This window comes from Trachurus trachurus (genome assembly GCF_905171665.1).
Source record: "Trachurus trachurus genome assembly, chromosome: 2".
Lineage (NCBI taxonomy): Eukaryota > Metazoa > Chordata > Actinopteri > Carangiformes > Carangidae > Trachurus > Trachurus trachurus.
The window spans coordinates 1,761,089-1,787,263 of record NC_139914.1 but is presented as its reverse complement, the minus strand read 5'-3'; the positions used below and the strand labels follow the sequence as shown (position 1 = coordinate 1,787,263).

The 26,175-nt window shown below is 44.0% G+C and overlaps 2 protein-coding genes across 4 annotated transcripts; both read left to right on the top strand.

Moving 5' to 3' along the window:
• The first annotated feature begins 1,460 nt into the window (after nucleotides 1-1,460).
• On the top strand, nucleotides 1,461-5,163 carry LOC310996125 (protein NLRC3-like). Of its 2 annotated transcripts, XM_083985461.1 has the most exons (6): nucleotides 1,461-1,685; nucleotides 1,846-3,643; nucleotides 3,726-3,899; nucleotides 4,129-4,302; nucleotides 4,439-4,485; nucleotides 4,611-5,163. In XM_083985461.1, the coding sequence occupies exons 1-6, from the start codon at nucleotides 1,472-1,474 to the stop codon at nucleotides 5,150-5,152; spliced, it is 2,949 nt and encodes a 982-aa protein (XP_083841587.1). In that variant the 5' UTR covers nucleotides 1,461-1,471; the 3' UTR covers nucleotides 5,153-5,163. The 2 variants fall into 2 exon arrangements, with proteins under 2 accessions (XP_083841587.1, XP_083841588.1); XM_083985462.1 differs by lacking the exon at nucleotides 4,129-4,302.
• Nucleotides 5,164-6,257: 1,094 nt separating this feature from the next.
• Nucleotides 6,258-25,752, top strand: LOC310996116 (protein NLRC3-like). Of its 2 annotated transcripts, XM_083985439.1 has the most exons (11): nucleotides 6,258-6,307; nucleotides 8,456-8,542; nucleotides 9,889-10,001; nucleotides 20,346-20,459; nucleotides 20,793-20,871; nucleotides 21,032-21,260; nucleotides 21,571-23,371; nucleotides 24,368-24,541; nucleotides 24,633-24,806; nucleotides 24,975-25,021; nucleotides 25,146-25,752. In XM_083985439.1, exons 3-11 carry the CDS (start codon nucleotides 9,925-9,927, stop codon nucleotides 25,718-25,720), a joined length of 3,270 nt encoding a protein of 1,089 aa, XP_083841565.1. In that variant the 5' UTR covers nucleotides 6,258-6,307; nucleotides 8,456-8,542; nucleotides 9,889-9,924; the 3' UTR covers nucleotides 25,721-25,752. The 2 variants fall into 2 exon arrangements, with proteins under 2 accessions (XP_083841565.1, XP_083841564.1); XM_083985438.1 differs by lacking the exons at nucleotides 6,258-6,307; nucleotides 8,456-8,542; nucleotides 9,889-10,001; ... (2 more) ...; nucleotides 21,032-21,260; nucleotides 21,571-23,371 and adding exons at nucleotides 10,249-10,317; nucleotides 10,655-10,733; nucleotides 10,894-11,107; ... (1 more) ...; nucleotides 13,650-13,823; nucleotides 13,915-14,088.
• The last annotated feature ends 423 nt before the right edge of the window (nucleotides 25,753-26,175 follow it).

The window sequence follows — 26,175 nt, the reverse complement described above, 5'->3', positions numbered from 1 at the left end:
ATGTAGCTACCATGGTGACTTTACACTAATAAACTGAACAGAACTGAACTAAATGAATATTTGAGAGACACTTCTGAGTAAAGACACTGACTCACTCCACATCAGCCTCTCTGGATCCTTGGCTCCATCTAGTGGACTGAGAGTAGAAGTGCAGCAGCTTCCTCTTCCTCACAGAGACGAAAAGCCAGATGTTGGAGGAGCAGCTGGACGCACGATGGACATGTCAGTTGATGTGATGTGTGTTTCCTCTGCAGGTGAAGCTCCAGAGTGTGTGTTACCTCAGCAGCATGGATCAGTGTGATGGCACAGAGGAGGGAGCGCCTCTTTCTAAAACCACTCCGTGTGAAACCGTTAATTCTGCTGGACCCGAACCTGGACCAGGATCCAGCTGTTTGTCCGCAAAGAGCAACCACTCCATCGAACCTCCCCTTCACTTCAGACAGTCTGTTAATGGAAGGTAAGAATACAACACTTAGAGCTGGAAAATGGAAAAGTCAAAGGACACAGGACAGTATGATGAAGAGATTTCTAAAGTCCCTTGACATAACTTATATTAACTCACACTACACATTTAAATCTGACTCAACTTGGCTTTAAAATAATGATTAATGATGTGTCCAGGTTGCATTACAAGTTGATGTATAAGACCATTGCTGCATTGACAGCTGGTCACTATGATTTCTATAGATTTAAATACTTCCTTCATCTACACAATGTTGTTGCACCCTAAAGGACAGTGGACATCAGTTGAACATTGGCCCAACAACACACAGTGGCTGATGGATGCTTTGATAATTGCTCTTTGACCTAAACTTGCAGACAGGTCAAGTCATCACATTCATATTAATTAATTGTTTGTTTGTTTCTTTTCTTTTCAGGATGCAACAGCAAACAAAATACTCTTCAGAACTGGGCTGTCTTTCTTTCAACAGCAACAAGTCAAGGGACTGGATCTTGACTTTTGGAGGACAAGAACAATCAGCTGATCAGGGGTAAGCTGTAAAACTCTGGTTATTATTCTAAAGATCCCAGCCTTCAAAGAGAGGACAAAGTGATTTAAATATGGAAGATAACTTTTCCATGTGTCCTGTCCTGGAAGACGTTCAGACAGTTGACCTCAGTGACTCACATGAAAAGTAACAGAAGTAGTTCTCACCTGTTGATTCAGAAGAAGCAGTGGCTGAACCGTTGACTTGTGTTTGTGTTTTGATTCCACAGAGTGGACCAGGAGAGCTCAGAGGTTCCCAGTGGTCAGTCTGCCCAGCAGCATCAAACACACCTGGACTCCATGTTTAAGGTGAGGACATGTCCAACAGCTGCTGTCACATCTGTTGTGTTCACAATCATCTCCATGCTGCACTTTGACACCAGTGGATTGTCAGTCTGTCCAACATGGATATGATGTTTGGCTCCATGGTTTAGTTTGATGCCGTCACTCATAGAGTTTCTGTTCCAGCTGCTGGAGGAGAACATGGTCACTTTTGTCCAGAATGAGCTGAAGAAGATGCACAAAGCTCTGAGTCCAGATTACCCAGAATGCTCAGGGAGTCAGAGGGAGGATGAGGAGGTGTTGGACGGTGAGGATGAAGAGCCAAGGAGGAGCAGCAGAGAGGCTCTACTTAAGATCACAGTGAACTTCCTGAGGAACATGAAAGAGGAGGAGCTGGCTGAGCGTCTGCAGAGGAGTAAGTTTCTCTAAAGATTCAATGTGATGGACAAATGAGACATTTCAATTGTGACGTCACGCCTATTAGTGCAACCTTGTTTTGAATCTTCCTTCTCTCTTGCAGCTGAAAAAGTTAAGATACAACCACATTAACAAAATGTGTTTTTGTGTTCTTGCAGGATCTCCTGCTATGTGCCAGCAGAACCTTAAATCTGACCTGAAGAAGAAGTTCCAGTGTTTGTTTGAGGGAATCTCTAGAGCAGGAAACCCAACTCCTCTGAACCAGATCTACACAGAGCTCTACATCACAGAGGGAGGGACTGGAGAGGTCAATGATGAACATGAGGTCACACAGATTGAAACGGCGTCCAGGAAACCAGACAGACCAGAAACAACCATCAGACAAGAAGACATCTTTAAAGTCCCACCTGGAAGAGACCGACCAATCAGAACAGTGATGACAATGGGAATGGCTGGCATTGGGAAAACAGTCTCAACACAGAAGTTCACTCTGGACTGGGCTGAAGACAAAACCAACCAGAACATACACTTCACATTTCCCTTCACCTTCAGAGAGCTGAATGTGCTGAAAGAGAAAAAGTTCAGCTTGGTGGAACTTGTTCATCTCTTCTTCTCTGAAACCAAAGAAGCAGAAATCTGCAGGTTTGATCAGTTCCAGGTGGTCTTCATCTTTGACGGTCTGGACGAGTGTCGACCTCCTCTGGACTTCCACAAGACTGAGATCCTGACTGATGTGACAGAGTCCACCTCAGTGGACGTGCTGCTGACCAACCTCATCAGGGGGAAACTGCTTCCCTCTGCTCGCCTCTGGATAACCACACGACCTGCAGCGGCCAATCAAATCCCTCCTGAGTGTGTTGACATGGTGACAGAGGTCAGAGGGTTCACTGACCCACAGAAGGAAGTGTACTTCAAGAAGAGGTTCAGAGATGAGAGACAAACCAGAAAGATCATCTCCCACATCAAGAGATCACGAAGCCTCCACATCATGTGCCACATCCCAGTCTTCTGCTGGATCACTGCTACAGTTCTGGAGGAGCTGTTGAAGACCAGAGAGGGAGGAGAGCTGCCCAAGACCCTGACTGAGATGTACATCCACTTCCTGGTGGTTCAACTAAAAGTGAAGAACATCAAGTACGATGGAAGAACTGGTACAGACCCACACTGGAGTCCAGAGAGCAGGAAGATGATCGAGTCTCTGGGAAAACTGGCTTTTGAGCAGCTGCAGAAAGGAAACCTGGTCTTCTATGAATCAGACCTGACAGAGTGTGGCATCGATATCAGAGCAGCCTCAGTGTACTCAGGAGTGTTCACACAGATCTTTAAAGAGGAGAGCGGCCTGTACCAGGACATGGTGTTCTGCTTCGTCCATCTGAGTGTTCAGGAGTTTCTGGCTGCTCTTCATGTTCATCTGACCTTCATCAACTCTGGACTCAACCTGATGACACAACAACAACCAACATCCAAGAGGTCTGAAAGAAAAGTTGAATGTACCCTGAACTGTTTTTACCAGAGTGCTGTGGACGAGGCCTTACAGAGTCCAAATGGACACCTGGACTTGTTCCTCCGCTTCCTCCTGGGTCTTTCCCTGCCAACCAATCAGACTGTCCTACGAGGGCTGCTGAAACAATCAGGAAGTGACTTCCTGACCAATCAGGAAACAGTCGAGCACATCAAGAAGAAGATTGAAGAGATTCCATCTGCAGAGAAAAGCATCAACCTGTTCCACTGTCTGAATGAACTGAATGATCGTTCTCTAGTGGAGGAGATCCAACAGTCCCTGAGATCAGGAAGTCTCTCAACACAAAAACTGTCTCCTTCTCAGTTGTCCGCTCTGGTCTACATTCTGCTGTCGTCAGGAGAAGATCTGGACGAGTTTGACCTCAAGAAATACTCTGCTTCAGAGGAGGCTCTTCTGAGACTGATGCCAGTGGTTGAAGTCTCCAACAAAGTTCTGTAAGTGTAGAGAGAGTTGAATCAATTCAGGATAGTTTGCTCCAAGTTGTGTAACACAATCATGTTGTTGTTGTTTCTTCAGACTGAGCGGATGTAACCTCTCAGAGAGAAGCTGTGAAGCTCTGTCCTCAGTCCTCAGCTCCCAGTCCTCTAGTCTCAGACACCTGGACCTGAGTAACAACAACCTGCAGGACTCAGGAGTCAAGGTCCTGTCTGGTGGACTGGAGAGTCCACACTGTAGACTGGAGACTCTCAGGTGAGGATCCAACTCATTCAGCGTAACACAAGAAAGATCTTCATGAAAGACAAGTAATCAAGCCTCCACGTGATTCATTTTCCTGAACAATTAACAATCATGTCAGAAATTGAGCCTGAACTTCAATCACCCAATGCACAGTATCCGATCCCATGTTATGTATGAATCCTGCTGATCTAAGTCCAGGGTATGAAGGTGATCTGATATGTATCTTGTGCGTGTTTTGAAGGTTGTCAGGATGTCTGGTCACAGAGGAAGGCTGTGCTTCTCTGGCCTCAGCTCTGAGCTCCAACCCCTCCCATCTGAGAGAGCTGGACCTGAGCTACAACCATCCAGGAGTCTCAGGAGTGAAGCTGCTGTCGGCCAGAGTGGAGGATCCAGACTGGAGACTGGAGACTCTCAGGTAGGAGAAGCTGGAGGAGCTTCATGCAGATGCACACTTTACTATTAGACAAGGTGATGAGGTGTTTCCTCCTCGTCTCCTCCTGCTCTGTATCATCACAACATGAAGACTAAAGCTCCTTCTCTTCTTTTTTCAGGGTGGAGCCTTGTGGAGTCCAATGGTTGACACCAGGTCTGAGGAAGTGTAAGTGTGTTTGGACTTTGGTTCATGGAAGCAAAGCAGCACATTCAATCATCTTCACACTGTCACATCACCGAGTCTTCATCAAACTGTCAATAACTACAGTTGTGTCTTGTTCTCTCCATCAGATTCCTGTCGACTCACAATCGACACAAACACAGTGAACAAAAAGCTCATACTCTCCGACGACAACAGGAAGGTGACACATTTGGAGGAGGATCAGCCGTATCCTGATCATCCAGACAGATTCGAACGGTGGCCTCAGCTGCTGTGTTCAACTGGTCTGACTGGTCGCTGCTACTGGGAGGTGGAGTGGACAGGGGATGTGGATATATCAGTGAGTTACAGAGGAATCAGAAAGAGAGGAAACAGGGACGACTGTGTGTTTGGAATGAACCATCAGTCCTGGAGTCTGCGGTGCTCTGATGGCCGTTACATCTTCTGGCACAATAACGTGCAAAAACCCATCTCCTCTTCTTTCTCCTCCTCCTCCTCCTCTGGTTCTAACAGAGTAGCAGTGTATGTGGACTGTCCTGCTGGCTCTCTGTCCTTCTACAGAGTCTCCGCCGACTCTATGATCCACCTGTACACCTTCAACACCACCTTCACTGAGCCTCTGTATGCTGGGTTTGGGGTGTGGTGGTCTGGTTCCTCAGTGTCTCTGTGTTGAGTGTAGCAGAGAAACACGTGTTCCTGTTGTTACAGTTCAGTCTGTAAATGTTCGTCTTTTTCACTCACATACGTTTTCAGATTAACGTCTGGATTCCCACTGGATCACGTGTGCAACATGATTGTTACTGTGACGTGTTTTCAGTCAAGTCCATCTTTAGCTAAATGCTGCTGCTTCACCTCAACCTGCCAAACTCATCTCCATCATGGGTGGAGCTTCTTCTTCTTCTTACGCCTTCTTTTTGTTTACACTGTGTAAGGTTTGAAATAATTCAATATGTTTACAGCAAATAAAGTCAATTTCATTCTAAACTTTGAAGAACTGTTGTGATTCATCCTGTTGACTTTACTCCAATCAAACAGCTGTTGGCTGGGTACTGAATGTGATCTCCACCAGGGTAAAGGACATCACACTGTAGTGTCATGATGATGGTAATGGTAATGGTAATGTGGAGTACTGGGTGGACCAAAGATTGCTGCCATATGGGCTATCAGATAAAATAAAATCTACAACACACATTGTGATCCAAGCAGGTACAAACATTCAAAAATCACCAAGATGATCACAGTCACAACAAGTCAAGACAAGACTTAAGTCTAAACCTGCTCAGCGACTTTGAATTCCTTACTCCCTCTCACCATTTTCTTGTTGAAGTTAAGTTTCACTTTCAAAAAACATGTTTCTCCTCTGAGGTAATGATAACTCCTTATTGTTTGACTCATCAACACACATAACTCTAACCAAACAGTGCAATGTCTGTTGGTGACAGAGACTCTGACAGAATCTCAGAGCTGAGCTAAAGGATGAACTTGGTGCGGTCTCACCTGACATTTCTGTCATTCAGAAACTTGTCAGGATGTTGAAGAATGGAAGTCTTCATCCACTCCTACATGTTCCCCTAAAATAAAAACAAAACAAGACTGATGGAGGACATTTGATAAGAGGCCCTGCAGTACACATACACATGTTGTCAGTCAAGTTTTTCTGGACAGTGAACACATAACATGATGCCACACCTCTTTCAGTTGCACCTCCTGCCTCCATAACAGGTGCAGTCCTGACTTATTTACATAGGCACTTCCCTACCAGCCTGTTCTCTACCAGCGTCGAATGGAAATGTCTCCTCGTCATCTCTCTGGACTTTCTGAACTCTTCGTAAGTTTGTTGTGTTTAATCTCTTAATTTAATCTATAATGAATCAGTTCCTTCTATTTTCCTGCTCGGTAATGATTGTCAGTATAAGGCCAGTTTTGATCTCATTTGAACAGACTCTTGTATTCAAAGCAGTTGGTGTTGTAACTGAAACAATCCTGGCTGCAGTCAGAAATATAACTGCGTCACACACCTGTCTCTCGTCCTACAGGAACCAGAGCTTTTTGCAAATCTGAATTTACACATAATCAGTGACGTGATCAAATAGATTTTGTTTAAACTACTTTTAGTCATCAAAGTGAAGGCTTTATTAAGACTGTAAATTTGGACATGTCTCTATAAACTACTTTAAGGAATACATCTGATTTTGATCATCCTGTGATAAACAGTGACTACATACATTTAGCAAAATCTTTACACTCTAATTACATTTCCACATTCTACTGCTTTATATCGTTGCACTATTGTACTAAGTATGACTGTGCAATGATGATAAAGATTTATCTTGAACTATAATAAAAACACAACATTAACATCACACAGTTAAAGTATTACTTAGGGTACAGTATTCAGACTTTTAAACACATTTCTCGTTTAATTTCGACTTGTAAACTGTGTTTCTTGTATTTGTTTTGGACAGCAGCATAGTAGAAACTATGGGACCGGCTCAACCTGATCAATGTTTTGTTTCATATCTGAATCTCTATGGCTGTTTACAGTGTAGAAAACCTGTCCGTCAAGACATTACGCACTTCGTCTGTGTCTCTGTTGTTGCTGGTACTTTGTGCCGGTTCAGACTTACTACTATTAAACTATTAAAGAAAGCGACCCTGGTCATTATTATGACATTACTCATTATTGTTACTACAGATGTCAGAATGTGTCAGCGTCCTTAAAAACAGGAATATTTTAAGACTAACTAACCCCACATCAGCCTCTCTGGTCCTGTGGCTCCATCTAGTGGACGGAGAGTAGAAGTGCAGCAGCTTCCTCTTCCAAAAACTGAAACAGAGAAGAGCCAATCAGTGGAGGAGCAGCTGGACACATGATGGACATATAAGATTATTTTATTTTAATGTTTATTTTGCAGGGACGATACATACAACATTGCCACAAAGAATGAAAAATGCGATGCATACAAGACTTCTAGCTTCAGCTAATTTGCAGTCTTTGTCCCTGGTCAGGCTAAAGAAGGATAAAAGATACTAAATACCGTTACAATAAATGCAATAATACAAATACAGTGAATAATACAGTGAATAGTTATCATGAATAAATAAACACAGCTACAAAATTTAGATTAAGAAATTGCACAAATTAAATACATTAAACATTAGTAAAATGCTGTATTGACAGTGACTTGAGAGAAGTTAGTGTTCACATTTCTGCTGCTGCTTAAGCCAATGTTTAGCTCTAGCACTAAACATCTTTAATTCTGTTTGGGATTTGATTTCTGGTGGTAAAGAACTCCATAGGTGTGTACCCAGCACTGAAAGGGATGATTGACCGAATGTTGTCCTGCATCTTCGAATTTTACAGTTTTGCTTGCTCATGCTCCTTGTCGTTGTCCCACAGTTGTCTGACTTAGTAAAAATCTGTGCCATCGCTTGTGGGGCTAGTCCACTGACACACTTAAAAACAACTTTCAAAAAAGAGAATTTTATAAAATTAGAAAAAGATAACAAATTATACTTCTCAATGATTTTACAATGGTGCCACTTTTGTGGCTTCTGATCTAAAATTTTTAAAGCTTGTTTGTGGAGTGAGAATAAAGGTCTAGTTGCTGTGTCAGTGGCCTGGCCCCAGGCAGTGATGCAGTAGGACAAATGTGAAAGGACCATAGCATGCAGGTATAAATGAGCTGCCCTGAAAGAGAGACAGGACCTGATGAGTCTGAAACAATTCAGACTAGTTTTTACAGTTTTAGACAGCTTCTTTATATGTGCTTCAAACTTAAGTTGAGGATCTAGAGTTACACCTAAATATTTAAACTCATTTACCACTTCAATTTCTTTATTATCAATAGTGATGTGAAATTTCTCTAAGGCTTTCTTTCTTATTGAGAAGCACATTGATACAGTTTTTTTGTGATTAAGTGTTAAGTGATTCCTTTGTAGCCATTCTGAAACAGTAACCATCTGTCTGTTTAAGATATCAGAGGCTTGACAGGGATTCTTTGCTGAGACATAAAACACTGTGTCATCAGCATACATCTGACATTCAGTGTCTGTGCAAATGGTAGGTAAATCATTTATGTATAAGCAAAAAAGAATAGGACCTAAAACTGATCCCTGTGGCAGACCAGTCTTACTGTTCAGAGGAGATGTTTTCACATTCTGTAAACGAACACACTGTTGTCGATAAGTCAAATATGAGCTAAGCCAACTAACAGCAAGAGCAGAAAAGTTAAATTCATGTCTTAATTTACTGATAAGTATCTCATGACTTACAGTGTCAAAGGCTTTCTTTAAGTCCAAAAACACTGCTCCAACCACATTTCCATTGTCAAGGGAACATTTTATTCTCTCACTGAAATGGCACAATGCCATCTCAGTTGAACATTTTTTACGAAATCCAAACTGTTTAGAATGGTAAAACCGATTGTTTTCAAGATAGGTCATTAATTGATTACGGATAACCTTTTCAAGTACTTTTGACATTGCTGGAAGAATTGATATTGGTCTATAATTGCTGGCCTCAGTTAAAGCACCAGATTTATAAATTGGGGTAATAATAGCCATTTTAAAACTTTGTGGAAATTTCCCTTCTTTAATGGACAAATTTATCAAATGGAGTAATGGGTTTATCAAAATAGCACTATGTTTTTTCAAAAATAAAACATCGATCCCAAATGTATCTTTTGCCTTTGAGTTGTTTAATTGCATTATAATTTTTTGAATTTTGGTGCGGTCAGTTTCTTCGATGTTAAAACAGGAAGCCCGACCATTGTTGTTTAAAATTTGAAATTGTTGAGAATTTAAGTTAAGTTCATCTCTGTTTGGAGTTTTTTGAAAATTCAATGTAAGTTCATCTACAGATTGTATGAAGTATGTATTTAATTCATTAGCTATTTCCTTGATGTTAGTGGAAATCGTTCCTTTAATACTAAGTTCCTTTATTTCTCTATGATGCTTTGGTTTATGGTTTAGGAGTGTATTAATATGTCTCCAAAGATATGAGCTATTCCCACCCGAGTAATTTATTAGTTGCATGAAATAATTAGTTTTTGCCTTTCTTAATTCAGTAACAACCCGATTTCGTATCCCCTTATAGATAAGGGTATCTCTATGTAATTTTGTAGATAGTGATATTTTTAATGCATGATCCCGCTTCTTCATCAACTGAAAAATGTCATTATTTATCCATGGCAGAGTTGGTTTATGCTTCAACTTAAGGGGGCAAGTGAACTTTTGGATTACATCTACCACATTATTTGTGAGAATATCGCAACATATGTCTGTATCACTAGTTTGCAGGACATTATCCCAGTTTAGATGTTTTAATTCATGTTCAAATTGATTGACTTTTTGTTTAGGGATTTAGATGGCAATGATGTGTGTTTCTTTTACATGTGAAACTACAAGGTGTGTGTGAACTGATGTGGATGTGAACTCAGCAGCATGGACAAAGAACAGGGAGACCCTTCCTCTAAAACCACTCTGTGTGGGGAACATGAGAGCCAGATCAAAGGTCAAAGGTATAAGGACGACTTCTCTATCATTGTTACTCACATTAAAAGCTGTGTTAAATTCAGTCATTCTGGTGATGGAAGGTCAGAATTAAGACATTCAAAAACTTTTCTCATTAAAATGTACCTGTTGTGTTCATTAAAAGATTGAGGACATTTTTCATTAGGTTTTCTCCAACATGCACATTTATCAGTTGTGTTGTTGTTTCAGGATCCAGCTGCAGAGTCCGGACTCTCCTGGACCCAGCTGTCTGTCTTTGAAGAGCAACATGTCAAAGGACTGGTTCACTGAGTTAAAAGGAGGACAAGGATCAGCTGATCAGAGGTAAGCTGTAACTGACACTCAGACTCAGGTTAATGTAGAAAACAACCAGTTGTATAAGGTGTTGTTGGACCAGGTCAGAGGTCAAAGTGTCTCTGTGTTGTGAACGTCCACACTGGAAGGTGGAGGTCAAACTGTGAGGGGTGGTGAGAGCTGTAGGGACTGAACCAAACACTGAGCTGAAGCCACAAACAGCTGCAGACTGAGCTCAGCAGGACTAGTCAACCTTCAACTCTACAGAGAGGCGTCTGATTGGCTGTCACATCAAACCTGACTTCATGGACCTTCAGCTTGTGTGGACAGACAGGATGTGAGCTCATTCTCCATGATTCCTCCACAGAGTGGACCAGGAGAGCTCAGAGGTTCCCAGTGGTCAGTCTGCCCAGCAGCATCCAACACACCTGGACTCCATATTTAAGGTGAGGACATGTCCAACAGCTGCTGTTACATCTGTTGTGTTCACCATCATTTCCATGCTGCACTTTGACACCAGTGGATTGTCAGTCTGTCCAACATGGATCTGATGTTTGGCTCCATGGTTTTAGTTTGATGCCGTCACTCATAGAGTTTCTGTTCCAGCTGCTGGAGGAGAACATCAAAAATGAGCTGAAGAAGATCCACAAGCTTCTGAGTCCAGATTACCCAGAATGCTCAGGGAGCCAGAGGGAGGATGAGGAGGTGTTGGGCTGTGAGGATGAAGAGCAGAAGAGGAGCAGAGAGGCATTAGTGAAGATCACAGTGAACTTCCTGAGGAGGATGAAGGAGCAGGAGCTGGCTGAGCGTCTGCAGAGGAGTAAGAGGATTTCTCTAAAGATTCAACATCATTTACTGACATCAACACAAAGTGTTGTTCATATGTTCATATAGTTGTTTCTTATAGGAATTAAAATTCCTACACAATCTACTCAATGAATTCACATCATTCTGTCAATGAATCAGTCATGAATTTTATTTCTCAAGTAATTCTTCTGCATTTACTGGACACTAAGCACAACCTTGTTAGGGTCCGGGTTGCTAAGCAGCCAGGACCCATCAGATTTTCTCTTGTGAAGCAAAACACTTATCATTAAAAACAATTCACCAACATTCCCATGCTGTATAGATAGAATTAACGTATTATCAGATTTTTGTTTAGTTAACAGAATTTCTGACATTTTGATTTTTGAAATCTGCCATGACAACTGCTGCCTGGCTTTGACTCCCTGAGTCTATTTGAGCAGTCACACACCAGGTCTCACTCACAATTAGCTCAATGAGTTAGGAGCTGGTTCTTGCTGTCCGAGGATGTGGGTTCAAGACGCAAAGAGGGAGTTGATGATAACACATCAAAATACCAGATGGTCCTTGTGAAACAAATAATAATAATAATAATTTGGAATTGTTCTTGTAGCTGAAAAAGTTAAGAAACAACCACATATATAATAAATGTTCTTTTGTGTTCTTGTAGGATCTCCTGCTATGTGCCAGCAGAACCTTAAATCTGCCCTGAAGGAAAAGTTCCAGTGTGTGTTTGAGGGGATCTCTAAAGCAGGAAACCCAACTCCTCTGAACCAGATCTACACAGAGTTCTACATCACAGAGGGAGGGGCTGCAGAGGTCAATGATGAACATGAGGTCACACAGATTGAAACAGCATCCAGGAAACAAGCTGGATTGGAAACAACCATCAGACCAGAAGACATCTTTAAAGTCCCACCTGGAAGAGACCGACCAATCAAAACAGTGATGACAATGGGAATGGCTGGCATTGGGAAAACAGTCTTAACACAGAAGTTCACTCTGGACTGGACTGAAGACAAAACCAACCAGGACATACACTTCACATTTCCCTTCACCTTCAGAGAGCTGAATGTGCTGAAGGAGAAAAAGTTGAGCTTGGTGGAACTTGTTCATCACTTCTTCTCTGAAACCAAAGAAGCAGGAATCTGCAGGTTTGATCAGTTCCAGGTGGTCTTCATCTTTGACGGTCTGGACGAGTGTCGACTTCCTCTGGACTTCCACAACACTGAGATCCTGACTGATGTGACAGAGTCCACCTCAGTGGACGTGCTGCTGACCAACCTCATCAGGGGGAAACTGCTTCCCTCTGCTCGCCTCTGGATAACCACACGACCTGCAGCGGCCAATCAGATCCCTCCTGAGTGTGTTGACATGGTGACAGAGGTCAGAGGGTTCACTGACCCACAGAAGGAGGTGTACTTCAAGAAGAGGTTCAGAGATGAGGAACAGGCCAAGAAGATCATCTCCCACATCAAGACATCACGAAGCCTCCACATCATGTGCCACATCCCAGTCTTCTGCTGGATCACTGCTACAGTTCTGGAGCTGTTGAAGACCAGAGAGGGAGGAGAGCTGCCCAAGACCCTGACTGAGATGTACATCCACTTCTTGGTGGTTCAGTCCAAAGTGAAGAAGGTCAAGTACGATGGAGGAGCTGAGACAGATCAACACTGGAGTCCAGAGAGCAGGAAGATGATTGAGTCTCTAGGAAAACTGGCTTTTGAGCAGCTGCAGAAAGGAAACCTGATCTTCTATGAATCAGACCTGACAGAGTGTGGCATCGATATCAGAGCAGCCTCCATGTACTCAGGAGTGTTCACACAGATCTTTAAAGAGGAGAGCGGCCTGTACCAGGACAAGGTGTTCTGCTTTGTCCATCTGAGTTTTCAGGAGTTTCTGGCTGCTCTTCATGTTCATCTGACCTTCATCAACTCTGGACTCAACCTGATGACAGAGCCACAAACAACATCTTGGTGGTCGTTTCAAATATTTAGAAAAAAACCTGAAATAGCACATTTCTACCAGAGCGCTGTGGACGAGGCCTTAAAGAGTCCAAATGGACACCTGGACTTGTTCCTCCGCTTCCTCCTTGGTCTTTCCCTGCCAACCAAACAGACTCTCCTACGAGGGCTGCTGAAACAATCAGGAAGTGACTCCGTGACCAATCAGGAGACGGTCCAGTACATCAAGAAGAAGATTGAAGAGATTCCTTCTGCAGAGAAAAGCATCAACCTGTTCCACTGTCTGAATGAACTGAATGATCCTTCACTAGTGGAGCAGATCCAACAGTCCCTGAGATCAGGACGTCTCTCAACACAAAAACTGTCTCCTGGTCAATGGTCGGCTCTGATCTACATCTTGCTGTCATCAGGAGATCTGGACGTGTTCGACCTGAATAAATACTCTGCCTCAGAGGAGGCTCTTCTGAGGCTGATGCCAGTGGTTGAAGCCTCCAACAAAGCTCTGTAAGTGCAGAGAGAATTGAATCGATTCAAGATAGTTTGGTCCGAGCTGTGTAACAGATTCATTGTGATTGTTTGTTGTTGTTTCTTCAGCCTGAGCGGCTGTAACCTCTCAGAGAGAAGCTGTGAAGCTCTGTCCTCAGTCCTCAGCTCCCAGTCCTCTAGTCTCAGACACCTGGACCTGAGTAACAACGACCTGCAGGACTCAGGAGTCAAGGTCCTGTCTGGTGGACTAGAGAGTCCACACTGTGGACTGGAGACTCTCAGGTGAGGATCCATCCAGCTGTTGATCTGATGACACTTGAACATACCTCCAGGTGTTGACAGAGGGTTCCTGTGTGTTGTTGTGTGTGTTCAGTCTGTCAGGATGTCTGGTCACAGAGGAAGGCTGTGCTTCTCTGGCCTCAGCTCTGAGCTCCAACCCCTCCCATCTGAGAGAGCTGGACCTGAGCTACAACCATCCAGGAGCCTCAGGAGTGAAGCTGCTGTCGGCCAGAGTGGAGGATCCAGACTGGAGACTGGAGACTCTCAGGTATGGAGAAGCTTCATGCAGGTGCACACTTTACTATTAGACAAGGTGATGAGGTGTTTCCTCCTCTTCTCCTCCTGCTCTCTATCATCACAACATTAAGTCTCCAGCTTCTTCTTCTCTTCTTCTTTCAGTGTGCAGCCTGATGGAGTCCAATGGTTGACACCAGGTCTGAGGAAGTGTAAGTGTGTTTGGACTTCATTCAACCATCTTCACACTGTCACATCACTAGCGTCATGAGTCTTCATCAAACTGTCAATAATTAATCAGATTGTCAATAACTGCAGCTGTGTCTTGTTCTTTCCATCAGATTCCTGTCAACTCACAATTGACACAAACACAGTGAACAAAAAGCTCATACTCTCCGACGACAACGGGAAGGTGACACATGTGGAGGAGGATCAGTCGTATCCTGATCATCCAGACAGATTCGAACGGTGGCCTCAGCTGCTGTGTTCAACTGGTCTGACTGGTCGCTGTTACTGGGAGGTGGAGTGGAGAGGAGCTGTTGACGTGTCAGTGAGTTACAGAGGAATCAGCAGGAAAGGAAACAGTGAGAGCTGCAGGCTTGGAAGAAACGATCAGTCCTGGAGTCTGAAATGTTCTGATGATGGTTACTCTGTCAGTCACAGTAATACAGTAACATCCTGCTCCTCCTCTGTCTCTAACAGAGTAGCAGTGTATGTGGACTGTCCTGCTGGATCTCTGTCCTTCTACAGAGTCTCCTCTGACTCACTGATCCACATCTACACCTTCAACACCACCTTCACTGAACCTCTGTATCCTGGGTTTAGGTTCAGGTCTCAGCAATCCATGGTGTCTTTGTGTACAGTCTAGAGCAGGGGTCTTCAATGTTTTCCAGGCCAAGGACCCCCAAACTGATGGAGAGATGGAGCGGGGACCCCCTACTTATATATATTGTATAAAATTGTGTTTTATATTTAACTGGTCCTGTAGTGCCATACAGGGCCGTTGTATAGGGGAGAAAGGTGATGATAATTCTAGGGGCCCAGCGCCCAGTAGGGCCCACAAAAACCCCAGTAGTCTAATCTTTGTATGACTGAATTATTCTGCATAAGACCCTGACGACTAATAGTCATAGTAATGCTGCATTAGCATCAAAACAAAGTAGGCTAAATAAGAAATGATAATAGATACGTAAAAGTGGAAAAGTCAGGGGGCAGGGGCCCACTTTAGTATACTTTCAGGGGGCCCAGGATTCCTGGCAACGGCCCTGGTGCCATATGCCAAAAGTACCATATTATGAACTATAAATCACGCTTTTTTTAGGAGTTTGGCTGATCATGGGACTCTTTATATTTCGAAGGGACTTACATAAAAAATATATGCCATGCCATGGTCACAACTACGCTCGTGGTAACTGAAAGCTGCTACTGCACCAATGAAAGAATTACTAAACCATAAAAAGACAGAGAAAACAAAGCAGTGTTTCCCCTACTTTGTTTTTTTCTCAGGCTTTTTATGCATTTATTTTGAAAGGACAGCTGGAGAGAGACGGGGAAGCGGAGAGAAAGTGAGAGGGGCGATTGACACGCAGCGATGGGACTGTCGGGTCGCTGCGCTGCAGCGGCCGTGCTCTACCAAGACATATGACGCTCGCGACTCACCCCCAATCGTCAGCACCGTGGTCACCGGAGCTGATTCTGAGAACATTTACACCGGGCCCGCCGTGTCATGTCTCGGTTCCACCGAGTGTTTCAGTGACGGCCTGACGGTGCTTCATTGTTGCTGCGCTATGAGCAGACGTGGCGGCGCGCATAAATGTCACCGTCGTATGAGTGTGTGCTGTGAATTAACGAGTGTGTATGGGGAATGAAAACTAAAGTCCCATCGTTGTGTTGTGTAGCCGACGGTTCAGGGACCGAGTGTCACAGCACCACTGACAGCTGTGTGTGTGTGTGTGTGTGTGTGTGTGCGCGCGCCTGTCATCGGGATGATTTTAGAGGCGGGTGGGGGGGAGTGAGCGAGAGAGAGTGAGGGAGAGACGGTGCGCCGCGTTTGTAGATACAATACAAAGTCTCGCCTGACACCTATATTATAGGAAAACAAAGGACTTTTATGTAAAAATCTGATGTTCAGCAGCAGGGAACACTCCTATATTCACAATGGAACTTTTTTTCATAACTTCCATATCTTTTTTCATATTTTTTTTCCCTCAACCAAAACTTTCGCGACCCCCCTGCAGTACCTCCGCGGACCCCCTAGGGGTCGCGGACCCCCTGTTGAAGACCTCTGGTCTGGAGTCCAGACTCTCCAATTTCTCCATTTGTGTTTCTTTTTCCCCTCTTGTTTCTTTTTCTCTAGCATATAACAAATTGTGCTTGGGCACATGTTCATCCATCTGTTAGTCCACAGTTTCTCCTTTTCAGATTATTTAAATGTCGCAAGTTCAAGACTTTATAGTTGGTTCCTTTTGTTGAGCTTGTTCTGTTACAAAAAGTGTTCTCCAATGTTGTCCCTATAGTTGGATAGCCTCTTATTAAAGGATAATTTCCGTTTTTTACAACCTGGACCTTATTTCTAGCATAAAATACAATCATTTTACTCACCCAGAAACTTTGGTGTCATTTGGAGTTGTTTTGACGAAATTAGCCCCAGTGGAGCGGCGCGTATATCCGTATAATGCGAGAGCACGGGGCACCCAATGCAGCCTCTAAATAACACATTATCCGCCGCAAAACTCGTTCATTTCGCCAATATTTTGTTATGATACACTAGTGATATTCCCCTCCGAGCCCGTGGTGGCATGTTATCAACATGCTGCGCCTGTAGGTTGACTACTAACCTCCGACCTGGATGATGTCATCTCCGACCGCTGCCCGGCTCATTCTGATAATAATCATTCTGCTTCGGCATTCGGGTCCATTTCTATCTCAACTAGCCGGAGCTTTAGTGAGTCCAGGTTGAGGAGAGGAAGCCTGTGGAAGCTGAACTTCATCCAGCTGCTCATTTTGTTCTGACGAGTCAGAAACACGCAGAAACGAACCATAGCATTAGCGGTAGCAAGTTAGCCGCGCCGGGCAGCGGTCGGAGATGACATCATCCAGGTCGGAGGTTAGTAGTCAACCTACAGGCGCAGCATGTTGATAACATGCCACCACGGGCTCGGATGGGGAATATCACTAGTGTATCATAACAAAATATTGGCGAAATGAACGAGTTTTGCGGCGGATAATGTGTTATTTAGAGGCTGCATTGCGTGCCCCGTGTTCTCGCATTATACGGATATACGCGCCGCTCCACTGGGGCTAATTTCGTCAAAACAACTCCAAATGACACCAAAGTTTCTGGGTGAGTAAAATGATCTTATTTTATGCTAGAAATAAGGTCCAGGTTGTAAAAAACGGAAATTATCCTTTAAGCCTGTCCGATCCTCTGGCAAACATGTGTCCAGTGGTTACATGTATATAATTTGCATTTAGCGTTGCACTTATTGCTGTATCTATCTCTTCCCTTGTGATATCTACCAACAGAGTAGCAGTATGTCCTGTCTCCTCACCTTTCCACCTTCAAATGCTCAGTGAGCCGAGATCCTGGCCTCACTATGTAAACATATTGATTTTTGGTGAACACACTGAATGAAGAGGAAGCCTCAGAATCTCCATCAAGACATACAATCATAAAAACAGACTTTCTGTGAGGACACTGTCTGAACATCAGAACACAATGTCTGCATTACTACAGTCTTTATTGGGATAATGTGGGTAATCATTGTCTTTGTAAGGGACAAAGGATAGGAAATTGATTGATTGATTGATTGATTGATTGATTGATTGATTGATTGATTGATTGATTGATTGATTTGACTTAATTGATTGTATTGTCTTCTGATTTTTATCAAAATAAATATTCATTCATTCAAGTCAGGATTATTGATTCCTGTGAAGTTTAGCTGCTAGCCGACTTCTGTGATTGAAATAAAATATCTGAAGGGCTGTAAACCGAAATGTCACATAAAGGTGATAATAAAGAATACTTTTGGAACTGTTTCAGGTGTGCAGAACTTACGTTTTACTAATTGTATACATTTTTTTTTTTTTTATCTAGCACCCAGTTCTTATTTGTGGATGTGTGTTTAGCTTCTATAGCCTAGTTTTTCCACTGAAACAAAATTAGTTTTCATAAGGCAGTTTTTACTGTGCCACAGCTGCTAGACTTTGAAACTGAAGTTTGTTATCAGTGCTGTCAACAACCGCAGGCTTTGTTTAAAATCGGTCCCTCCCTCCATATCCTGGTTGAAGTTAGTTTCACTTTCTAACTCAGCATGTGACGACCGTGAATTTCTCCTCCGAAGGTAAGGTCGACTGTTTTTAATGTTTTACCAGAGACTTTGGTTTTACTCAGTAATGGCCACCTGCCGTCTTCTGGGGCGCGGTGGAAAAACAAACAACCCTTATCGTCTCTTGACTTTCGTGGTCGCTCTTTATTTACTTTTGTCGCTGTAACAGTAAAGTACAGGCGGGGACGGCTCCGCCACGTCTCATACCTTCTCTCGGTAACTCCGCCCACGGATGACCGGAGGCGGCTGTACTTTTTTTTTTACAGTCAATGACTGTACCCGACTGTAGCAGCGGGAGGAGGAAGCGGGAAGAGCCGCTGCTGTGCTCGTAAAGTCTCGCTGATGCGGACTGACTGTTAAAGCCGTCCTACAGAAACAATCATGGCCGAACATGAAAAGCAGCTGCGCCACTGTAGCCTACTGTTCCTCCTCAAACAGGAAGTCGATCTTATCTTTATTTAAATTCAACCCTGTTAAGTGACGTAGGCCTAAATAAAGACATTTCAAATTAACTATAGGCCTACGTTCAAACGTAATTTTGCAAACTTTACTTAGACTGTCAGTCATTTATCTTTACACAGATGTCTCTGTTATAACTAGTGCTTTAGTACAATCTGTGTTGTATCAAATTTCACGTTCTTATTCTTTATAGCCTACTTGTTCTTCATTAAATGATAGCGAGACTACATTCACTGTCAGTAATATAATGGCAGGTTAATGTCACTGTAGGTAGCCTACACAACTTGTACTTTCACTTTTGAGACTTGTAGAACCTGTTCATGACTATTACTGCAGCAAAACTATGAAGCAATTTGACTTGTGGAGTATTTTTTTTTTTTAGCCCACTTATTAACATTTTTTCCCCTCACAATTTGAATTTATGATGACAGTCATATAAATGTTCTATAGATCATATCAGACTCCCTGGTAGGTGATGTCAAACAATGTAAACAGAACATCTGTCTGTCAAAAGATACCCAGCCAGTATTGCTTACTGAAGTGATGCCCATCTGCGTCTCTGTTGTTGGTTTATTTATTGCTTGTGCTTTATGTAGGTGAGACTGATTGAACTATTAATCATATAAGGTGGCCCCTGACTGGTCCTCTGAGGGAGGATGAAGTGTTCAGATCACTCAAGGAGGAACAGTGCAGTTTAGAAATAAGATACAACCTTTCTGCTGCCAGGTTTAGTTTTAAGATCTACAGAGACTGACTCACCCCACATCAGCCTCTCTGGTCCTGTGGCTCCATCTAGTGGACTGAGAGTAGAAGTGCAGCAGCTTCCTCTTCCTCACACTGGAACAGAGAATAAAAGCCAAATCAGTGGAGGAGCAGCTGGACACATGATAGAAATGTGAGCTGGTAATGATGTGTGTTTCCTCTGCAGGTGAAGCTACAAAGTGTGTGTGAGCTGATGTGGATGTGAACTCAGCAGCATGGACAAAGAACAGGGAGCCCCTCCCTCTAAAACCACTGGGGAACATGAGAGCCAGACTGGACGTCAAAGGTTAGATGCGGACTGCTCTGTCATTATTACTCACATAAAAAGCTGTGTTAAATTCAGTCAATCTGTTAATGGAAGGTCAGAATTAAAACATTCAGAAACTTTTCTCAATAAAAGTTACCTGTGTTCATTACAAGATTGAAGACATTTTTTATCAGTTTTCTCCAACATTATCAGTTGTGTTGTTGTTTCAGGATCCAGCAGCAGAGACCAGACTCTCCTGGACCCAGCTGTCTGTCTCTAAAGAGTGACTACTCAAAGGATGTTATCATTGAGTTTAAAGGTGGACGAGGATCAGCTGATCAGATGTAAGCTGTAACTAACTGTTAGACTGAATGATTGTGATCTTGTGACCTTTTCTTACTAAAAGTTACTTGTTGCATTTATTAAAAGATTGAAGACATGTTCATCAGTTTTCTCCAACATGTACATTTATCAGTTGCGTTGTTGTTTCAGGATCCAGCAGCAGAGACCAGACTCTCCTGAACCCAGCTGTCTGTCTCTAAAGAGCGACTACTCAAAGGATGTTTTCATTGAGTTTAAAGGAGGAGGAGGATCAGCTGATCAGATGTAAGCAGTAACTGACACTCAGACTCAGGTTAATGTAGAAAACAACCAGTTGTATGAGGTGTTGTTGGACCAGGTCAGAGGTCAAAGTGTGTCTGTGTTGTGGAGGTCAAACTGTGAGGGGTGGTTAGAGCTGTAGGGACTGAACCAAACACTGAGCTGAAGCTACAAACAGCTGCAGACTGGGCTGTTGATTCTCAGTGATTTCAGCAGGACTAGTCAACCTTCACCTCTACAGGGAGGCGTCTGATTGGCTGTCACTTCATGGACCTTTAGCTTGTGTGTGTCTCTGTGGACAGACATGATGTGAGCTCATTCTCCATGATTCCTCCACAGAGTGGACCAGGAGAGCTCAGAGGTTCCCAGTGGTCAGACTGCCCAGCAGCATCAAACACACCTGGACTCCATATTTAAGGTGAGGACATGTCCAACAGCTGCTGTCACATCTGTTGTGTTCACAATCATCTCCATGCTGCACTTTGACACCAGTGGATTGTCAGTCTGTCCAACATGGATCTGATGTTTGGCTCCATGGTTTTAGTTTGATGCCTTCACTCATAGACTTTCTGTTCCAGCTGCTGGAGGAGAACATGGTCACTTTTGTCAAGAAGGAGCTGAAGAAGATGCACAAGTCTCTGAGTCCAGATTACCCAGAATGCTCAGGGAGCCAGAGGGAGATTGAGGAGGTGTTGGATGGTGAGGATGAAGAGAAGAGGATGAGCAGCAGAGAGGCATTAGTGAAGATCACAGTGAACTTCCTGAGGAGGATGAAGGAGGAGGAGCTGGCTGAGCATCTGCAGAGCAGTAAGAGGATTTCTCTAAAGATTCAACATAATGGAAGAATGAGATGTTGACTGACGTCTCAAATCATAATAAAATGTTGATGCATTCTTTAACACAACACAATATAACTACAGGCCTTATTCCTTTTTCATTGAGAATGACATTCATATTCACATTTTACAGCAACACACCATCTAATATATTTTCCTGACACCCAAACACTGTGTGTGCCCGATTAGCAACTAAACAAAAATAATCAACATACTTGATCACATTATAGTCATCTGTATACTACTCTCCGTTATCTATCTCATTTTTTTCTGTCACTCAGGAACCCCTGTTCCAGTTTGTCAACGTAAACTCAAATCTGCCCTGAAGAAGAAGTTCCGGTGTGTGTTTGAGGGGATCTCTAAAGCAGGAAACCCAACTCCTCTGAACCAGATCTACACAGAGCTCTACATCACAGAGGGAGGGACTGGAGAGGTCAATGATGAACATGAGGTCAGACAGATGGAAACAGCGTCCAGGAAACCAGACAGACCAGAAACAACCATCAGACAAGAAGACATCTTTAAAGCCTCACCTGGAAGAGACCGACCAATCAGAACAGTGATGACAAAGGGAGTGGCTGGTATTGGGAAAACTAGTTTAACACAGAAGTTCACTCTGGACTGGGCTGAAGACAAAACCAACCATAACATATACTTCACATTTCCCTTCACCTTCAGAGAGCTGAATTTGATCAAAGAGAAAAAGTTCAGCTTGGTGGAACTTGTTCATCACTTCTTCTCTGAAACCAAAGAAGCAGGAATCTGCAGGTTTGATCAGTTCCAGGTCGTCTTCATCTTTGACGGTCTGGACGAGTGTCGACCTCCTCTGGACTTCCACAACACTGAGATCCTGACTGATGTGACAGAGTCCACCTCAGTGGACGTGCTGCTGACCAACCTCATCAGGGGGAACCTGCTTCCCTCTGCTCGCCTCTGGATAACCACACGACCTGCAGCAGCCAATCAGATCCCTCCTGAGTGTGTTGACATGGTGACAGAGGTCAGAGGGTTCACTGACCCACAGAAGGAGGTGTACTTCAGAAAGAGGTTCAGAGATGAGCAGCAGGCCAGAGAGATCATCTCCCACATCAAGACCTCACGAAGCCTCCACATCATGTGCCACATCCCAGTCTTCTGCTGGATCACTGCTACAGTTCTGGAGAAGCTGCTGAAGACCAGAGAGGGGGGAGAGCTGCCCAAGACCCTGACTGAGATGTACATCCACTTCCTGGTAGTTTATCTGAAACTGAAGAACATCAAGTACGATGGAAGAACTGAGACAGATCCACACTGGAGTCCAGAGAGCAGGAAGATGATTGAGTCTCTGGCAGAACTGGCTTTTGAGCAGCTGCAGAAAGGAAACCTGATCTTCTATGAATCAGACCTGACAGAGTGTGGCATCCATGTTACATCAGCCTCAGTGTACTCAGGAGTGTTCACACAGATCTTTAAAGAGGAGAGCGGCCTGTACCAGGACAAGGTGTTCTGCTTCATCCATATGACTGTTCAGGAGTTTCTGGCTGCTCTTCATGTTCATCTGACCTTCATCAACTCTGGACTCAACCTGATGTCACAACAACAAACAACATCCAAGAAGTCTGAACGAAAAGCTGAATGTACCCCGACCTGTTTCTACCAGAGCGCTGTGGTCGAGGCCTTACAGAGTTCAAATGGACACCTGGACTTGTTCCTCCGCTTCCTCCTGGGTCTTTCCCTGCCGACAAATCAGACTCTCCTACGAGGTCTGCTGACTCAGACAGGAAGTGACTCCCTGACCAATCAGAAAACAGTCCAGTACATCAAGAAGAAAGTTGGAGAGACTCCCTCTGCAGAGAAAAGCATCAACCTGTTCCACTGTCTGAATGAACTGAATGATCGTTCTTTGGTGGAGGAGATCCAACAGTCCCTGAAATCAGGAAGTCTCTCAACACAAAAACTGTCTCCTGGTCAATGGTCGGCTCTGGTCTTCATTTTACTGTCATCAGGAGAAGATCTGGACAAGTTTGACCTGAAGAAATACTCTGCTTCAGAGGCGGCTCTTCTGAGGCTGCTGCCAGTGGTCAAAGCCTCCAACAAAGTTCTGTAAGTGTAGAAAGAGTTCACTCAATTCAGGATAGTTTGGTCTGAGCTAGGGCTGTTCGATTTTGCCCAAAAGTAAAATCTCGATTTTCTTCTCTCAAAAATCGATTTCCGATTACGATTACGATTTTTTTGTTAAATGACAAACTATTTTGTGTGCTGTTTGTGTCTTTTTAAATGGACCTAGAGTCTAATTTAAAAAAAATAAAATTATATCTATCTATCTATCTATCTATCTATCTATCTATCTATCTATCTATCTATCTATCTATCTATCTATCTAGCTAAAAACGTGACGTCAACTGACTGCCTTCCACTGATTGGCCAGAGCGTTGTCACCGGAAGAGTCGCAAGCGCGACGTCCGACCATACGTCCGTCACGAGAATCAATAACTAAAATCGCTCATTTTACAGTAAAAACACACCGACAAACTGTTGTTATTCTGTCACCTGAGTTAAATGTCTGCTGTGTGGAAAACCACGCGGTCCGTAGTCGAGACGACACGGCCGTAGCCGCTGTTATATGACGACCCCGCCCCCGCTGAAGAACTCAGCTGTAACTTAGAAAATCCTTGTCATATCACAGTACCGCTGTGATATGACGGCCGAGTCGAGCCGAGCTGAGCCGAACCGAGCAGACCTGTAGCCTAACTGTGTAGTGGAAAAGGGCTGTTGGTCTTTTCGGCAATTAAATCCTCACTGGTCATAGCAGAATGCCGACATGCTTGTTTACAGTGTGTGGGGAGAGCAGTGGGAGAGCGTGATGGGAGGAAGGAGGCGGCAGTCATTACGGTAGCCTAATTCAGCGCAGCGCAGATTCATGAACGGGGGCTTACCGTAATTACCCTAGTTAGAGTAAAAAATCGATTTTTAGAATTTCACGTTTTTAACATCGTCCTAGGCAAATAATCGCGATTACGATTTTAAATCGATTAATCGAACAGCCCTAGTCTGAGCTGTGTAACAGAATCATGTCCTTGTTTGTTGTTGTTTCTTCAGACTGAGTGGCTGTAACCTCTCAGAGAGAAGCTGTGAAGCTCTGTCCTCAGTCCTCAGCTCCCAGTCCTCTAGTCTCAGACACCTGGACCTGAGTAACAATGACCTGCAGGACTCAGGAGTGAAGCTGTTGTCTGGTGGACTGGAGAGTCCACACTGTGGACTGGAGACTCTGAGGTGAGGACCCATCCAGTTGTTTATCTCAAGACACTGGAACACAGCAGCAGGTGTTGACAGATGGTTCCTGTGTGTTGTTGTGTGTGTTCAGTCTGTCAGGATGTCTGATCACAGAGGAAGGCTGTGCTTCTCTGGCCTCAGCTCTGAGCTCCAACCCCTCCCATCTGAGAGAGCTGGACCTGAGCTACAACCATCCAGGAGCCTCAGGAGTGAAGCTGCTGTCGGCCAGAGTGGAGGATCCAGACTGGAGACTGGAGACTCTCAGGTATGGAGAGGCTGCTGCAGCCACACAATGTCTGATAGGGTAGGAGCTTCATGCAGGTGCACACTTTACTATTAGTGATGAGGTGATGAGGTGTTTCCTCCTCGTCTCCTCCTGCTCTGTATCATCACAGCATGAAGACTCCAGCTTCTTCTTCTCTTCTTCTTTTAGGTTCGAGCCTGGTGGAGACCGATGGTTGACACCAGGTCTGAGGAAGTGTAAGTGTGTTTGGACTTCATTAAACCATCTTCACACAGTCACATCATCACTGACATCATGAGTCTTCATCAAACTGGCAATGGCTGATCAGATCATCAATAACTGTCTTGTTGTTTCCATCAGATTCCTGTCGACTCACAATCGACACAAACACAGTGAACAGAAGGATCAAACTGTCTGAAGACAACAGGAAGGCGACATATGTGGAGGAGGATCAGTCATATCCTGATCATCCAAACAGATTTGACTACTGGCTTCAGCTGCTGTGTTCAACTGGTCTGATTGGTCGCTGTTACTGGGAGGTTGAATGGAGTGGAAGTGTTTACATATCAGCGAGTTACAGAGGAATCCAAAGGAGGAAAGGAAACAGTAAAGACGGTGAATTTGGAGCGAAAGAGAACGATCAGTCCTGGAGTCTGAGTTGCTCTGATGGTCGTTATCGTTTCTGGCAGAATAACACAGAGAAAACCCTCTCCTTTCCCCCTTCCTACTCCTCTCTCTTCTCCTCTGTGTCTGACAGAGTAGCAGTGTATCTGGACTGTCCTGCTGGCTCTCTGTCCTTTTTCAGAGTCTCCTCAGGCTCATTGATCCACCTCCACACCTTCAACACCACCTTCACTGAGCCTCTGTATCCTGGGTTTGGGTTCTGGTCCTGGTCCAAGCCTGGTTCCTCAGTGACTCTGCGCTTCTTGAAGTAAAGAGTCTCCAGCAGGAAAGTAAACAGTGAAGTAAGAGCTGCAGGTTTGGAGGGAACGATCAGTCCTGGGGCCTCATTTATCAAAGAGGGTGTAAAACTGCTACTAAATATTTGCGTACGGCGAAAAGACGAAAATGGCGTACACCCTAAATATTTACACCTTTTTCAGATCAATCAAACTGTGCGTACGCACAACTCTCCGCAATAAATCACACAGGACTCAAGAATGGTGCACACGTGAACACACCTATTACTCCGCCCCCGGAACGCCTATATACAACTATATATGGTCAGCACGTGCATATTTAATTAGCCATGTGCTCTCTGTGGTGCAGCAACAAGTGACAACAAAGTGACAACGGAGACAACGGGCGGAGGACGGGGGAAAGAAGCGGAACTTCTCCGCTTCTCCGAAAGCAGATACACGGGCAATAAATCAGTCAGAAAAATGATCTT